The sequence below is a fragment of the Rana temporaria genome, chromosome 6, assembly GCF_905171775.1.
Source record: "Rana temporaria chromosome 6, aRanTem1.1, whole genome shotgun sequence".
Classification (NCBI taxonomy): domain Eukaryota; kingdom Metazoa; phylum Chordata; class Amphibia; order Anura; family Ranidae; genus Rana; species Rana temporaria.
This window is the reverse complement of record NC_053494.1, coordinates 24,152,601-24,170,717: the sequence shown is the minus strand read 5'-3', so window position 1 is coordinate 24,170,717 and position 18,117 is coordinate 24,152,601. Positions and strand designations below refer to the sequence as shown.

The following is an 18,117-nucleotide window of genomic DNA, read 5'->3' as shown; positions in this document are numbered from 1 at the left end:
AAACACAAAACATGAGAACAGAAATCCACATTTAGGCTCACAAGAGATTATACTGCTTTTATGAATGTGTGTTACCTGGCTTGAGGTCCATTTCATCTGATTTATTACACTGATATCGAGGTTGGAAACCAGTAAGCGGGACGCTGGTATTGCACTAGCTAGTGTGGATGGAACAAGCTGGAAGATGGTCTTATCTGAGATGATGCTAGCCTGAATGACCTGAAAAACACACAGGACACATTTTAACATCTTCTGTGTTGGGGTTTTCTATAAAAGCTGTAGTGTATATTTTTTTGTGGTGGACCCACACATCACCTTTGTTCTCCACAAAATATAAAAGTAGAAGTTAACTTTTTTAGTGTGGAGGGGAAAGAACCTCTGTCAAGTCTTACCTACTTTCTGTGTCCTCATTTGATGTCAGAGCATGTAACGAAGGAAAATCCCACCATCAGAGGCACAAAGAATAATACATTTTTTATTAGAACAGAAAAGGGCCACTTCCACTGACCAACAGTAAAGGTAGAGATTAACCACTTCCCGCTCAGCCTATAGCAGAATGACAGCTGGGCGGTGATTCTGTTATCCTGACTAGACGTCATATGATGTCTTTCAGGATAACAAGCCGACACGCGGGGGGCGCAGCGTGGCGATCAGTGTTGCTGTAGGTCAGTCTGACACACGACAATTTTGATCTAGGTAAGGAGCCTCTGACAGGGGCTCCCTACCACGTGATCAGCTGTGACCAATCACAGCTGATCACAGCGTGAACCAGTAAGTGCCGATAAACGGCTTTCCTCGGTTCGCGTTGAGAGCTGATCACGGCTCTCCCTGTTAGAGGGGGAGTCTGCACTGATAATCAGCACATTGATTATCGGCGCAGTCCCCATAAATAGTGCCTTTCAGCTGCCAATCAGTGCCCATCAGCTGCCAGTCAGTGCCCCATTAGTAACACCTGTCAGTGCCCATCAAAGTGCCAATCAGTGCCCATCAATGTGCAAAGCAGTGCCCATAAATTTGCCAATCAGTGCACCATCAGTAATGTCTGTCAGTGCCCTTCAGATGAAAATCAGTAATACTTGTTAGTAGCTCCTCATCAGTGCTGCCAATCCAATACCACCTATCAGTGACAGCTATCAATGCCCATCAGTGCCGCCCATCAGTGCTGCATATCAGTGTAGCCTATAGGTGCCCATCAGTGCTGCATATCAGTGCCCATCAATTCTACATATCAGTGCCTCTTCATCAGTGCCCATCAATGCCACCTAATCAGTGCCACCTCATCAGTGCCCATTACTGCAGCCTCATCCGTGCCCATCAGTGAAGAAGAAAGCAACATTTTGTAACAGAAACAAAGAAAAACAATTTTTTTTAGTTTGTTTAGCAAAAACAATTCCAGTGGTGATCAAATACCACCAAAAGAAAGCTCTATTTGTGGGAAGAAAATTATAAAAAATTTGTTTGGGTACAGTGTTGTATGACCGTGCAACTGTCATTCAAAGTGTGAAACCTTTAATATCACGTTAAACTCCTACATGAGGTGGATTAATATGTTAAAATTCAAATCTGTATAAACTTGCAGCCACTTTTAAACCTGCTGCTTTCCACTCTTAACTTGACATTTTGACATTTGACATTTAATTTCATGATTACTATTAAAAATTATTCTGAGGTATGGGGGAGGGGTGTTAACAACAGTCCACCCAGGTGTCCGATATGTAAGGTATAACACAGACTATAACAAGCTAAACAGACATCACCCAGTATTATGTGGCAATGCCAAGGGTCACTTACCTTCAGAACAAACTTTTGCTTTAGCGCCACTGGAGCTTCTTCCACATAGCTGATAAAATTGGCATTAGTGGCAAGGTTCATAATGTCTGATGGTTGCAACTTATTTAGTTCAGCTGATGGAAGGCCAACGACCAGTGTACCCAGTTTATTCAGAGCATCAACATTAACCTATAAAAATCAAATACATTAACCTATGAAAATTAAACTACATGCAGCATTTGGACCTGAAAACAAAAAGTGAAAATTGTATATGTTATAGCATACATATAGAAAAGCAAATTGTTCCTAAGCAGTGGCCTTCCTTTTGTGAATATGTGCTTCCTACACCAATCTTGCTGCTCTTAATTAGTTATTCCACTACCAGTCTTCAGATAGCATCATTGAGGGGCAATGGTATCACTAGGGTTGGTGTCACCTGGTGCGGTAAAGCACACCCTCTGGGGGTGACACCATGTTGTCTTGCTACAGCACAAATTCCACCCAGCGCACCTTTTGAATGGCTTTGATCTACCCTCCCCATCAAAGTTTACTAGGGAACTGACATTTCAATGTGTGTTTATCTCCTATGTCCCCTGCAGGGCTCACTGGTTCCTCCCGCCAACCTCCACATCACTACAGTACAAAGCATTGATATGGAGTTTAGAAGAAGGAAACAGTTTACCACTCCTTTGATAAGGTGGCTGCATTAATTCTTTTCCAGATTTTTTTCCTTTATTTTTACCAGTTGAGCTTAACAACAACAGGCTTCTTTTCCTAATGTGCAATAAATCACTCATTGTACTGAGTCCATTCTAACCCTAGGCTGTTTGGTCTTATGAGGGCTACAAACTTCTCCTTCCCTCCTTCTTCTGCCTAACATAAGGGAAATATGTTCTGTTGTTCACAGAACTGAGTAGGGCTGCTAACACTGCCTGGGATTTCAGTGCATCAGAGGATGAGAACAGAAAGTTAGCCGCTCGCTGGATACAATTTAAGCCGGCTCTATCCTTTTCTGCACAAACTGAATATCAATAAACATTACCTGGAAATTACTCTGAACAATCTTTGATACAATAACAGAAGCCTGTGTGACACTCCAGCTAGTGACAGTGGACAGGGATTGAAGATTCTCCTTCAGAACGTTCCCATCTGCATTCTCCAAAACGGACGGTGACAGTCCAACAGCTAGAGAGCCAAGTGAGGCCAGGGTTCCTGATGTGATGGTGGTAACCGAGGAGAGCAGGCCAGCAAGATCCTACAAGAGAGAGTTCTAGTAAGTAGCCAGATAAAGATTTGGGGTAAATTTGATATCAGGTTACAAAGAGTATGTATGTAGAGTAATATGACAACTAATACACTTTCAGAGAGAAGTAATACCACTGAACTAAAGTTTCTGATTGGTTGTTATTGCCTATCACCATAGTACAGGAACCCTATGCTGTACAGTACTGGGGTGTGTTTGATGATAGTAAACTCCTGTCAGTCTTTAAAGCGGGATTCCACCCACAATTTTTTACACTTACCTGTCCTAATCGCTCACAAAGTTGGACCCCCCGAGGCCAACCCCTCGGAAAGTCCCATCCTGGAAAGTCCCGGCACCGCCATCCTCACTAAGGGAAATAGGCAGTGAAGCCTTACGGCTTCACTGCCCATTTCTTACTGCGCATTCACGAGTCTCGCAGTGTTTTCTGAATGGGCGGCTGCTCTCTGGGATACACACAGTTCCCAGAAGGCAGCGCGTCCCATTACCCAAAAGACACCACAAGTAGGACGAGGAAGAAGACCTGTTGAGAACTAGGAAGAGGCAGATTAGGAACTTCCGCATAGCAAAGGCTATTTCTGGTAAAAATGTTTTATTTTTTTAATTTGTTAGTAGATTTTTGGTGATTTTTTTTTCAGGTGGAACTCCACTTTAATTATGTGAAAAGTCCACAGTGCTTTTGAAGCCCATGTGATTTTCATGTGGGTTGTATGAAAGACTTCAAAAGCAGCAAAGCAGAAGTGAGAGGATGACGGGTTCCCTACTTTTTCATGTGAACTGTAAATTGTAATAATGGGTCTACTTTAACTCGACTTACACACAAATGTGCACACCTGCATACACTATGGGGGAGATTTACTAAAATTCAGCTTGTTCTATAAAGCTTTGACAATGAAACTTTTAGTAAATCTCCCCCTATGACGCATTATCACTATATTGCTTTCTACAGTGATTAGGAGTAAACAGTCTCACAATCTCCAGTCTGGCCATTAATAATCACTGAAGTGCACTGATTGCTTTCTAGAGCTTTCATTTGTCTCCCATAAACCGCCTAAAGAAAGGAACTGAGAAAACTGCAGGAATCTAAGTTATTTTTAAAGCCCAACCCCCCAAGTGACCACCCCCTTCTCCCCAAAGGCCCTCCCCCATGGTTTATATTATATATTTCTATGTTAAAATACTTACATTTCTCTCATGTCTTTTAGACATTCATGTGATGCACTTAGTCCTTTCCTTCTCTGGATCATCTCCATCAGTAAGCATCAGTATGGTCCTTGGACATTCAGAGAACAGCATTCTCCTTATTATTTTACAGAGAATGCAGGAAGGCCACGATGCTCTGTATTCACAATATGTCCTCAGTCTTCTGGGTTGAGTGATCCTAAGTTTCTTTCAACTCAAAAGACTGATGACATCTTTTTGGGGAATAAAACTACTGCCAGGGGCAGCTCTATATTGAAGTATGGCAGTCTGGACTGTTTTATTTTTTTCCTTTTTAATTTCTAATACGTCTGTTGTAAAACAAAAATGAGCACAGTAAAGGCTTTAAACACTTACTGCTTGCCCCAGGTTGACGTTTGGACCACAAGATTTCAAAGACTGCAAGGTGCTCATTGCCTGTGCCGGAGATAGGTTTCCAAGGTTTAGCTGGCCAACAGCAAAGCAAAGGATATTTTCAGGAAGCCTGCAGGGAAGGTAAAACAAAAGGGTCTAGGTTAGTTTAAATCCAAGGCATCATAGTATATGGATGTAAAAGAATACCAGTTGTGGGTGAAGTGGGGAAGGGCAAATTCTCTCTCAAGTTTTTATCCTGTACTTGGGGAGGTTGCCCTGGTGAGAACACTGGCACATGTACAGGAAGTAAAGGGAAAATCCGAATGGGAAAAATGCATGCAATAAAATGATTATTAAAATAAAACCAATGTACCAGATGTACAGTATAAAATCAGCAAAACCAATGTAACAAGAATATGGGGAATATTTGTTTCAGTGTACTGACCTCATGGTCTGCTGCAACAATAGATCCCAAGCCCATAATCTCTGGGCCAGTGCATGGGCCTGTGTATTTTTATGTCTCCTGCCACAAATACTTTATTTAAATTTGATATCAGGAGGGTCATACTAACTTGTGAACTCACATGTTTGCTGGATTGTAGTGCTGGCTGAGCATTTTTGCTTAGAGCTGCATGTGCATCTCATGCACAGTATGCTCACTGCTGACCATAGCACCAGATGGGCTATATAAAGCCCATCTAAGGGCAAAACTTAACTCCAAAATATACACTTGGATCCATGCTTTCTAACTCGAGGGCAGACTTAATACCAGAGTCCATCACCACTCACAATTCACCAAACCATATGGAGCAATTGCTAAAGACCATTTTCATTGTAAAAAGTAATTTATTTCACAAGAAAAATCCCCGAGGATCCACTTATCCTCCTCCTGTCTGCCTTTCAAGTATAGGGTTCTTCTTGTTAGACATGAAGGGACTATTTACTATGATTACAATTTTTTTCCAAAAAAAGGTGAAAACCATAACTGTATTTTATGGCTCCAAAAATATCTAAAGCATAAGTGAGTAGACAAATAATAATACATACATTTGTACAGAGAACCCAGAATTTTCCATGGAGAGCAGCTGTGCATAGTATATTTTAAAGTCTTTTTGCAGAGTCAGATTCCCAATAAAAGCCAGAGTTTTTGAGTCCACTGAAAATTGCTGAAGCTGTTTCGATACAAAATTTTAACAGTTAATCATTAGGAACATCAGCAGTTTTACAGCACATATATACTATATTCTTTCCCTAACAGCTAGAATGATTGCCGTATAAGAGTTTTATTCCAACAAATACTGTATTCACTTATTTTAAATGAGCAAACAGACATATTGGGGTTGATTTACTAAAACTGGAATAGAAAAATTTGGTAATAGCTGTGTCTGGTTGCCAATCTGTGTTAAACTTCAGTTTGTTCAGTTAAGCTTTGACAATAAAACCTGGAAGCTGATTGGTTTCTATTCAGAGCTGCACCAGATTTTGCACTCTTCTATTTTAGTAAGTCAACCTCTTTGTGTGTCACCTTTAGTAATTGAGAGGGCTAGTAATACATGAATTAGCAGGTTTCTGACTTCTGATATACTCTATACCAGTGGTGTCTAAACTGCAGGGTCTGTACTGCTGGGCTCTGAGGAAGAGGCCCTTGACGCCTTGAAACGCGTAAGCCAGCAGTGACGTACCTCGAACCCCCCCCTACATTCCGGAGTGTGTTCGAGGGGTATTTTACTTCATCGTTTGTGACAAGCCTTTTATCACCATTTGTTTGTGAGTAGTTTTTAATATAATTTTTTATTCAATAAATTGTCAAATGGTAGTACACGAGGCTGGTGCGCCTTTCTTTCTCCCTTTTTGTCTAAACTGCAGCCCATGGGCAAAATGCGGCCCTTTGCTAGTCATTAACCAGCCCTTGGGGCACTATTCTTCCCACTGACACCACAGGGTTGATTTACTAAAGGCAAAAAGAATGTGCAGTTGCTCCAGAGCTTAGTAAATGAGCAGAAGCTCTGCTGACTTCCATCATCCAATCATATGCAGGCAAACACGCTGTTTCATTATTTTCCTTGCACGTGATTGGGTATTCTTTGCAAAGTGAAGCCTTACCTCATTTACTAAGCACTGGAGCAACTGCACTTGCAGAGGGCAATTGCAAAGTGCACAGTCTATTTGCCTTTAGTAAATCAACCCCCAAGAGTCAACAACCTGGCCCCCTTTAAGTCTGAAGGACAATAAACTGGCCCTTTGTTTAGAAAGTTTGGAGACCACTGTTCTATACCAACCTGTCTTCTAAAACTTTAATTTCATCATTATTCCTGAAACAAAAAAGTCTTATAGAGCAGTCCTGGGTGTCATATAGTACAGTGGTCATCAACCCTGTCCTCAGGGCCCACTAACAGGCCAGATTTTATGTATTACCTTGGGGAGATGCAGACAAGAATACTGCAATCACTGAGCAGCAAATGATATCACATGTGATGTATTTCAGTTATCTTGCAAACCTGGTCTGTTAGTGGGCCCTGATGACAGGAGTTGATGACCACTGGTATAGTATATGCTAAGTATGCTTGAACTGTAGATACTGTGATAACTATTAGCAGGGGTTTCCTAAGACAAGAAATGTATTTAAAGAGCTCCTTCCTGTTAAAAAGGTAAATAAATTGTGCTCTATACTGTCCACATGTCATGAAAGCTCAAAGAAGTACAATAAAGGGCAGGGGAATGGATTGTGTGAAACTTGCTATCATTGGCATTCCTTCAGTATTACTGTTGGTATCTGAAGGTGTTTGTTCTACCAAAAAAGTACACTAGGCAGTAAATCATTGTAGTGGATATAAATGACTGTGGATAACATATGTAGCGCCCACCATAAATCTAGGGGGCGCTATTTCAAATTTAAGGGAAGTCTGGGCCAGTATTTGGGCCCAGACCTATTTGATTAACACAAATTTGCCTCTGTTCTGGCTATGGTACTACTTGGCAGTTTTCCTTGTTGCCTGCAGGTGGTGTTGCCATCTCGGCCTAATGTTGGAACACAGGTGTACCATGGTGTATTGGGTGTCCTTTCTCGGCAGCGGTACAGTGGGAGTGGTGACCCCGCTGTACATGCTGGGGAGGGGTACTTAAGGGGCAGATGCCATTTTATGGGGTCCTTCGCCTCGAGGCCCTCCTGGCGCGAGGTGCGTGTGTGTGAGCCCAACTTTGGGGCCATGTTGGCCCAGAGTTGCTTCGCTGTTGAGTAGGCCCAGCTATAAAGGTAACGTGCAAACCCAAAATTTAACCAGCAGTTCCTTCGGGGGTAGTGCTACATCTTGTTCAATGTATTCTTCTACAATAACTCCAACAGAAAGGGTGGCACTGCACAGGAGACACCAAATGAATGCCAGCATTAAGGGTTGGCACATCCAGCTGCAGTCTCGGGCATGTTCATAAAAGTGGCCTTCATTTAGATTGCTTTAAAAAAAAGCCTGGATTCTTTCCTAAATTTAATATAACTATAAACAAACATCTATAGGTGAAGTTGATCCAGGGAATATCTATTCCCCTACTGAATTTTTTCCTCTGCTGGAGCAAATTGGATCATGCTTTGCTGAGGATTTTGCCTTCCTCTGGATTAATTGTGTTATAGGATCGTGTATTTAGGATTGCAATCATGGCCCCCCCCCCCGTTTTACTTACCTGAGCCAGTTCACCTACTCGACTCGTCCCTGGCGTCCTCTTCTCCACAAAGTCTCGACGCTGATTGGATAGATTGATAGCAACACAGCCATTGGCTCCCTCTGCTGTCAATCAAATCCAATGACACGGCCGCCAGGGGGTGGTACCGAGTCATACACTTTGCGTTTATGGACGCCGAGTGTATGACAACAAGAGCGCGCCTGCAAAGTAACCCCCTTGGGAGAGAGCTTCCCAGAGGGGGTTAGTTATTGTGGGGAGGAGCCAAGAGAGCCGCTGTGGACCCCAGAACAGGAGGATCAGGGCCACTCTGTGCAAAACTAACTGCACTGTGGAGGTAAGTATGACATGTTTGTTATTTAAAAAAAAAAACAGGTTAGATGCATTACTGTATATATGTTGTAAAACAAAAAAAAGGCAAAACATTTTAACATTACCAGTGTTTCATTGCTGCTAAATGATTGAAGATCTGCACTAGTACAGTAGGTCACAAAAGTCTGCAGATATTGAACAATCCAGGAATAGTCACCGGTTGTGTAGCATCTTGGATTGAGATCTAATAAAAGGATAAGCAGTGGATACTTCCTAATTATTTCAATCCTTTATTGACCTTCTAAACAACGCATATCATAGATTGCACTGCCATTTGCCTCAATCACATCTTTGGAGTGTTTTTATCAAATTAACAATGTTTGTTATTTTCTTTCAACATTTTCTTTGTTGTATAAAAAACTAAGACACAGACCTTCCATAAAGCTTGTTTACAGCATCTTGGACCCAAGCTTACTTGTCCTTAAAGGAGTTAAAAAAGCAGAAGATTTTTTTTATCTTAAGGCATTCTATGCCTTAAGATAAAACACTTTCTGTGTGTAGCAGCCTCCCTGACACCCATAATACTTACCTGAGGTCCCTCTCTGTACAACGATGTCCAAAAGTCTCTTAGACATCCGGGACTCTCCTCCTGATTGGCTGAGACACAGCAGCGGTACCACTGGTTCCTGCAGCTGTCAATCACAGTCAGTTAGCCAATCAGGGGAGAGAGGGGTGGGGCTGCGTGTCTGAATGGATACACGGAGCTGTGACTCGGCTCGGGTGCCTCCATAGCAAGCTGCTGGATGTGGGGGCACTCAAGAGGAGGGAGGGGCCAGGAGTGCTGAAAGGTGACCTGAGAAGAGGAGGATCCAGGCTGCTCTGAGGTAAGTATGACATGCTTGTTATTTAAAAAAAAAAGACTTTACATTCACTTTAAAGTGGTGGTTAACCCTCACATATACCCAATGAAGTGACTAGCCTCAGGTGATATACATAAATAAAACAAATCCTCCTACATAGTACCTGTTTATCTGCTGCCATTTCTCCTCTACAAAACACAGATCGAAGGCTTTTTTCAGCCTCAGAAAACAGGGGATGGCATTTCCTGTAATCTGATTAGAGATTGTAAGCTGAATAGAGGGAAGGGGCACACCTTCTATACCCAGGGCCATGGAAAAACATTCCCAGCTGAGGCTATAAGTCAACTGCTGTGTGCCAGAGTGGGGCCATCTCCCAGGAGGCTGTTGTGTTGGTTTAGAGTTCTATCAATGACTCATGCAGATAGACAACAGAAGAGAGATCAGAGAGAAACCACACTGGGTGCTTTGGATTGAGGCTAATACATACTATAGAGCAGTGGTTCTCAACCTCATTCCTCAAGTACCCCCAAAGGGCCATGTTTTGCGAACTTCGGCGGGTCCTGGGGAACATTTTTAATGTTTAACCACTCTGGCGGTATTCCCGAGTCTGGCTCGGGGTGGAAATCCAGTACCATAAACGGTATCCCTGGGCCAGACTCGGGATTGCATCACAGTATCCAGGAGGAGATTACTTACCTTGTCCCCTGGATCCTGCGATGTCTATGTGAGCGAGCTGTCTCCTCACTTGATTCACACAGTGCCCGTGTGCCGCCGAGCACAGTTCCCTGCGACATTACGACGCACGGGGGCGGAGATCTACGCCAAATTCAAAAAAGTTAAAACACAGTACACATACAGTATACTGTAATCTTACAGATTTCAGTACTGTATGAAATAATTACACATCCCCGTTCTTTCTGCCTGGAAACTGTAGATTGTCCATAGCAACCAACAAGTGTCCCTGTATGTCAAAAGTGGTTTTAGAGCAGCTAGAAAACAGCGATAATAAATTAGAATCACTTGCAGAATTGAGCGATAGCGATTTGTGGGGAAATTTGTCATCAAACACTGAAAGTAATCATTTTTATTATTATTATATTATTATTTGTTATAATTATTTATTGTTATTTATTATATTATAATTTATGATTTTGTGTTTCTAACTTTATCATACCCGAGATGTCTACTAGACTCTTGTTTGGTCAGATTCAAGTGAGTTATTCCTAAGAATTACAGGCCTACAATATAAAACGCCAAATTTCCATGCAAAATAATGGTACCGGTACGAATCATACCGCCAGGGAGGTTAACATTAAGCAATAAAAAAGTTACTATTTTTGGTTAAGTGGATTTAAATATATATATTATTTCGCATTGGTACATGTTCCCCAGGGCAGTGTGCACCCCCATGCTATTTTTAATTACATTCCCTTGCCTATTAGCCTAGAAAATTGGCATTTGTATTGTCTTTGTGTCCCATCTATAGCTGAAAGATAGCTACAGAGCAGGCCTAAATTTCCGGGACGGCGTCCTTGTACGTCCTCCTGTGCTCGCGCTGATTGTGGGCAGCACGCTCTGTGAGTCCATGAGACTTGGCTAATCACAGATTAGAGTAAGGCTGGATTCACACCTATGCAGTTTTAGTGCTTTTTGCATTTTGCAGATTTTCACTGCAGTCCATTTAACATGGTTTCCTATGGAACACGTTCTGTAGTGCAAATCTGAAAAATGCAAAAAGCATTAAACTGCATAGGTGTAAATCCAGCCTTAGGGGCTGATCACGGCCCATTACCACGTGATCAGCTGTCAGCCAATGACAGCTAATCACGTGATGTACACAGAAGCCAGTAATCTGCTTTTTTTCCTCACGATGAGAGCATGAGGAGAAAAAAAAGGCGATTACTGGCTTGTGTTAATGGGACACTGGTACCGCTCACGGAAAGCCACTGCCGTCTCATCAGTGCCCATCAGAGCCACCTACCATTGCCACCTATCAGTGCCCAACAATGCTGCCAATCAGTGCTCATCAGTGCCTCATCATTAGCCCCACCTATCAGTGCTGCCTATCAGTGTCACCTACCAGTGTCTATCAGGCCTTGTACTCACGGCAGGACATGTCCGATGAAAACGGTCTGCAGACCGTTTCCATCGGACATGTCTGGCCGGGGACTGCCCGGGGACTTCTGTTCGATGGCTATACACACCATCGAACAGAAGCCCGCGCGTAAACATTACGCGGGGCGTGTCCGCGGTGTCGCCGCGTCGATGACGCGGTGTCGCCGCGACAATGACGCGGCGACGTGGGCGGGCCGCCTTAAATATGCTTCCACGCATGCGTCGAAGTCATTCGACGCATGCGAGGGATGCGGGCGGCAGGACATGTACGGTAGGTCTGTACAGACGACCGTACATGTCCGGGCGGACAGGTTTCCAGCGGACTGTTTTAAAACAAGTCCGGGAAACAGTTGTCCGCTGGAAACCTGTCCGATCCGTCCCAAAATGGTCCGCTCGGGCCAACACACGGCCAAACATGTCTGCTGAAACTGGTCCGCAGACCAGTTTCAGCAGACATGTTTGGTCGTGAGTACGGGGCCTCAGTGTCACCTATCAGTGCCCTTTAGAGCCACCAATCTGTGCCCTTCAGTGCTGCCTATAAGTGCCCACCATTACCACCTAACAGTGCCAATCAGTGCCACCTATCAGTGTACCCTCTTCATTGCCTCCTGATCAGTGCCCACCAGTGCCACCTTATCAGTGCAGTCTATCAGTGCTGCCTCATCAGCGCACGTTAATGAGGGACAAAAAATACTTGTTTGCAAAATGTTATAACAAACTATGAAAACTGGTTTTGTTTCAAAATTGTTGGTCTCTTTTTTTGTTTAGCAAAAAATAAAAAGCCCAATGGTGATTAAATACCACCAAAAGAAATCTCTATTTGTGTGAAAAAAAATCATATAGCTACAGTGTAGCATGACTGTGCAATTGTCATTGAAAGTGTGACAGTGCTGGAAGCTGAAAATTGTCCTGGGCAGGAAGGGGGTTTAAGTGCCCAGTAAGCAAGTGGTTAATTTGACAGTCTCCAATTTTATTGATTTCAACAAGGTTCAGGCTCGGCATTTAAACTTTGAAGTTTGCTGACCTCTGCTTTAACCCGAACCCAAGGCAGTCTGATTCATCACTAGTTACAAAATCAAGAGTAATCAGACATAAAGAGATGTTCAAAATTGGGTTTAAATACACTTTAATATGTTACTTGTTGTACTTGCACAGTTTTTCTAGGTATGCTAAAGAATTTTCCTATAACTATTAGCGAACTTCTGTTGAAGTACATACAATGTGCAATGCCCAGAGTGTCACATGGGATGACTGAATTTTTAATAATTGTCCAATCGCTGTGGATCTTTTTCCTATTGAACTGGGTCAATGACACTGTTAAATAACTGAATATGTAAAGCAGAAACATACCTGTGGAAGTTGCTGTCTTTGCAGTCAAGTATGGCATCAGGAAGTACCGATATATTAATTCATTTGTGCTACTCGTCAATGAAATAAACTGAAGGCTAAATACTTTAACTCTGATGCAGAACAAGAAAGAGAAAAAAAAAATGTAGGATTGTGACTTAAATACTTGTCTTTTTAAGTCTACCTTTTAAATCTTCTATTCTGCCAAACATTCAATGTTTGCAAGAGCCATAAAAACTTTGCATTTTTATGTCTTAGCTATCTTGGTACTTACATTGCTTGGTAGGAAGAACAGGATATGTCTAGAGGAATAAACTCGAAAAGGGTTTGGTTGAAGAACACAGTCAAATTAATCAAGTAATCCTGGAACAAGACTGTCCACTTTTCCGTTGTATAAGTAGAGAAGTTGGTCTGAAGACCCCTGAGCTGGGTTGCTAGGAGTGTTGTCTTTATTGTTGTTACTTGCTGGTCTGATAGGCTTGCCTACATGTGAAAATCAGAGATTAGTGAAAAAGTAAAGGAAAAATTGATATTGCTTGGCTGCTGATCAAACTATACCAGAGTATCTCAAAACAGCGTGTTAAGATATCTACTTGTTAGAGTTCAATCATTTTTAGAACTGGGCTTTTTTATGTACCTGTGTTGCTGCGGATGAGATAGATTGCAGGAAGACTGAGATATTTTGTGGTGCAATAGAGCTTAGAAATGTTTCCAGCAAAGTTTCATTGAGGAGAACTTCAGGTTTGGTCACGAGTACGGCCATGTCCGCTGGATCCACTTTATCCTGGAAAAGGATTATGACATGGTCCTTGTCAGGAAACGATGGCTACAGTAGTTTACATTTTATTTGCATTTGTAATCATTCTATTCATTTCTTGTGAAGGTGCCACCTTTGATATTCCCTCAAGCCTTTGTAGCTACCAATTCTGGAAACATAATTTGGTCTTTATTTGCAATGATTCTAGGTTGTCGCCTACATATTTCAATGCCCCTTTAATGATACAAAGAAGGTGCGTGCAGTAACCTAAGGTGACCAAGGCCTACCTATATCTGTTAATCATCTTACTTCATTGTAAACCTTTTTAATTGACCTCCTTTAGCCCTTTTACAGTCAATCTATGATCTATGAGTTTCATTCCATATGCACGAGACTTACCAGTGTAAACTTTTCATTAAGTGTTAAGATTTCTCCAAGTTGGAAGAAGTAGAAAAAGACTCCAAAGTTCACTTCACGCCAGTTCTGGAAGCTTCCAGCATCACAAACAACTACAAGAAAACACAGATTTTTTTTAGCAAAGTGATATAAAGCAGCTCCAAGGTTGAAGAGGAAAGTAAGACTTTTTCCACCACAAGAAGGGACAAGAAACTCCTTCATCTCACAAGAGAATAGGGGACATGCAAACATACCTGCGGAAGTGGAAGCTTTTGCTGTCAAGTATGGTTTCAGGAAGTACTGATAGATTGCTTCTCTTGTTTCATCTGTCATCGAGCTAAACTGAATGCTAAAAACTTTCACTCTGTTTCAGAAAACAAAATAGTTGAGAAAATCTGGGGTTATGACTTAAATATTTGTCTTTTTATGCTTTCCTTGTAAATTTTGTAATTTGCCAAGCATTCAATGTTTTCAAGAGCCATAGACATTTGGTAAATGTCTATGGCATTTTTTTTATATTCTGCCAAGCATTCAAAGTTTTTAAGAGCCACAGACATTTTTTTTCTGTCTTAGCTATCTTTGTACTTACATTACTTGGTAGGAGGAGCAGGATACGTTCAGAGGAATGAACTCAAGAAGTGATTTGTTGAAGTACGCAGTCAAATTAAACAAGTAGTCCTGGAACAAGACTGTCCACTCTCCCGTTGTATAAGTAGAGAACTCGACCTGAAGACCACTGAGCTGGGTAGCTAGGAGTGTTTTCTTTATTGTTGTTACTTGCTGCTCTGACAGGCTTGCCTACATGTAAAAATCAGAGATTTGTGAAAAACTTAAGTAAAAGCTACTATTGCTTGCACGCTGATCAAACATATATGCCAGAGTATCTCAAAACAGCGTGCTTTTAGATATCTTCTTAACAAAGCTGAATGTCTTTTAGGATTGATCTTTTCTATTTACCTGTGTTGCTGCAGATGAGATAGATTGCAGGAAGACTGAGATATTTTGTGGTGCAATAGAGCTTAGAAATTTTTCCAGCAAAGTTTCATTGAGGAGAACTTCAGTTTTGGTCACGAGTGCGGCCATGTCCGCTGGACCCACTTCATCCTGGAAAAGTATTATGACATGTTCCTTGTCAAGAAACGATGGCTACAGTAGTTTACATTTTATTTGCATTTGTAATCATTCTATTCATTTCTTGTGAAGGTGCCACCTTTGATATCCCCTATTCTATTCCCTCAAGCCTTTGTAGCTACCAATTCTGGAAACATAATTTGGTCTTTATTTGCAATGATTCGAGTTTGTCGCCTTCATATTTCAATGCCCCTTCAATGATACAAAGAAGGTGCGTGCAGTAACCTAAGGTGTCCAAGGACTACCTATATCTGTTAATCATCTTACTTCATGGTAAGCCTTTTTAATAGCCCTTTTACAGTTATGAATATCTTTCTATTTGCACTAGACTTACCGGTGTAAAATTTTCATTGAGTGTTAAGATTTCTCCAAGTTGGAAAAAGTAGAAAAAGACTCCAAAGTTCACTTCACGCCAGTTCTGGAAGCTTCCAGCATCACAAACAACTAGAAGGAAACACAGATTTTTTTTTAGCAAAGTGATATAAAGCAGCTCCAAGGTTGAAGAGGAAAGTAAGGTTTTTCCACCACAAAAAGGGACAAGAAACTCCTTCATCTCACAAGAGAATAGGGGACATGCAAACATACCTGCGGAAGTGGAAGCTTTTGCTGTCAAGTATGGTTTCAGGAAGTACTGATAGATTGCTTCTCTTGTTTCATCTGTCATCGAGCTAAACTGAATGCTAAAAACTTTCACTCTGTTTCAGAAAACAAAATAGTTGAGAAAATCTGGGGTTATGACTTAAATATTTGTCTTTTTATGCTTTCCTTGTAAATCTTTTAATTTGCCAAGCATTCAATGTTTTCAAGACCCATAGACATTTGGTAAATGTCTATGGCTTTTTTTTTATATATATATTCTGCCAAGCATTGAAAGATTTCAAAAGGCACAGACATTTTTTTTCTGTCTTAGCTATCTTTGTACTTACATTACTTGGTAGGAGGAGCAGGATACGTTCATAGGAATGAACTCAAGAAGTGATTTGTTGAAGTATGCAGTCAAATTAAACAAGTAGTCCTGGAACAAGACTGTCCACTCTTCCGTTGTATAAGTAGAGAACTCGACCTGAAGACCACTGAGCTGGGTAGCTAGGAGTGTTGTCTTTATTGTTGTTACTTGCTGCTCTGACAGGCTTGCCTACATGTAAAAATCAGAGATTTGTGAAAAACTTAAATAAAAGCTACTATTGCTTGCACGCTGATCAAACATATATGCCAGAGTATCTTTAAAACAGCGTGCTTTTAGATATCTTCTTAACAAAGCTGAATGTCTTTTAGGATTGATCTTTTCTATTTACCTGTGTTGCTGCGGATGAGATAGATTGCAGGAAGACTGAGATATTTTGTGGTGCAATAGAGCTTAGAAATTTTTCCAGCAAAGTTTCATTACGGAGAACTTCAGTTTTGGTCACGAGTACGGCCATGTCCGCTGGACCCACTTCATCCTGGAAAAGTATTATGACATGTTCCTTGTCAGGAAACGATGGCTACAGTAGTTTACATTTTATTTGCATTTGTAATCATTCTATTCATTTCTTGTGAAGGTGCCACCTTTGATATCCCCTATTCTATTCCCTCAAGCCTTTGTAGCTACCAATTCTGGAAACATAATTTGGTCTTTATTTGCAATGATTCGAGTTTGTCGCCTTCATATTTCAATGCCCCTTCAATGATACAAAGAAGGTGCGTGCAGTAACCTAAGGTGTCCAAGGACTACCTATATCTGTTAATCATCTTACTTCATGGTAAGCCTTTTTAATAGCCCTTTTACAGTTATGAATATCTTTCTATTTGCACTAGACTTACCGGTGTAAAATTTTCATTGAGTGTTAAGATTTCTCCAAGTTGGAAAAAGTAGAAAAAGACTCCAAAGTTCACTTCACGCCAGTTCTGGAAGCTTCCAGCATCACAAACAACTAGAAGGAAACACAGATTTTTTTTTAGCAAAGTGATATAAAGCAGCTCCAAGGTTAAAGAGGAAAGTAAGACTTTTTCCACCACAAGAAGGGACAAGAAACTCCTTCATCTCACAAGAGAATAGGGGACATGCAAACATACCTGCGGAAGTGGAAGCTTTTGCTGTCAAGTATGGTTTCAGGAAGTACTGATAGATTGCTTCTCTTGTTTCATCTGTCATCGAGCTAAACTGAATGCTAAAAACTTTCACTCTGTTTCAGAAAACAAAATAGTTGAGAAAATCTGGGGTTATGACTTCAATATTTGTCTTTTTATGCTTTCCTTGTAAATCTTTTAATTTGCCAAGCATTCAATGTTTTCAAGACCCATAGACATTTGGTAAATGTCTATGGCTTTTTTTTTTATATATATTCTGCCAAGCATTGAAAGATTTCAAAAGCCACAGACATCTTTTTTTCTGTCTAAGCTATCTTTGTACTTACATTACTTGGTAGGAGGAGCAGGATACGTTCATAGGAATGAACTCAAGAAGTGATTTGTTGAAGTATGCAGTCAAATTAAACAAGTAGTCCTGGAACAAGACTGTCCACTCTTCCGTTGTATAAGTAGAGAACTCGACCTGAAGACCACTGAGCTGGGTAGCTAGGAGTGTTTTCTTTATTGTTGTTACTTGCTGCTCTGACAGGCTTGCCTACATGTAAAAATCAGAGATTTGTAAAAAAACTTAAGTAAAAGCTACTATTGCTTGCACGCTGATCAAACATATATACCAGAGTATCTCAAAACAGCGTGCTTTTAGATATCTTCTTAACAAAGCTGAATGTCTTTTAGGATTGATCTTTTCTATTTACCTGTGTTGCTGCGGATGAGATAGATTGCAGGAAGACTGAGATATTTTGTGGTGCAATAGAGCTTAGAAATTTTTCCAGCAAAGTTTCATTACGGAGAACTTCAGTTTTGGTCACGAGTACGGCCATGTCCGCTGGACCCACTTCATCCTGGAAAAGTATTATGACATGTTCCTTGTC

General features: G+C 41.2%; 1 protein-coding gene across 1 annotated transcript in view; it reads right to left on the bottom strand.

The window, feature by feature from the left end:
• The window catches only part of LOC120944381, a 71,313-nt gene that overhangs the window by 35,340 nt on the left and 17,856 nt on the right, over window positions 1-18,117 (bottom strand). The window contains exons 49-69 of the mRNA XM_040358437.1: window positions 17,941-18,087; window positions 17,572-17,780; window positions 17,231-17,340; window positions 16,979-17,088; window positions 16,471-16,617; window positions 16,102-16,310; window positions 15,761-15,870; window positions 15,510-15,619; window positions 15,002-15,148; window positions 14,634-14,842; window positions 14,299-14,408; window positions 14,048-14,157; window positions 13,529-13,675; window positions 13,166-13,374; window positions 12,895-13,004; window positions 8,695-8,813; window positions 5,633-5,757; window positions 4,589-4,715; window positions 2,813-3,025; window positions 1,792-1,959; window positions 76-219 (exon numbers count right to left, since the gene is read on the bottom strand). Of these exons, the coding sequence (XP_040214371.1) occupies window positions 76-219; window positions 1,792-1,959; window positions 2,813-3,025; window positions 4,589-4,715; window positions 5,633-5,757; window positions 8,695-8,813; window positions 12,895-13,004; window positions 13,166-13,374; window positions 13,529-13,675; window positions 14,048-14,157; window positions 14,299-14,408; window positions 14,634-14,842; window positions 15,002-15,148; window positions 15,510-15,619; window positions 15,761-15,870; window positions 16,102-16,310; window positions 16,471-16,617; window positions 16,979-17,088; window positions 17,231-17,340; window positions 17,572-17,780; window positions 17,941-18,087 (3,090 nt within the window). The remainder of the gene's footprint in view (window positions 1-75; window positions 220-1,791; window positions 1,960-2,812; window positions 3,026-4,588; window positions 4,716-5,632; window positions 5,758-8,694; window positions 8,814-12,894; window positions 13,005-13,165; window positions 13,375-13,528; window positions 13,676-14,047; window positions 14,158-14,298; window positions 14,409-14,633; window positions 14,843-15,001; window positions 15,149-15,509; window positions 15,620-15,760; window positions 15,871-16,101; window positions 16,311-16,470; window positions 16,618-16,978; window positions 17,089-17,230; window positions 17,341-17,571; window positions 17,781-17,940; window positions 18,088-18,117) is intronic.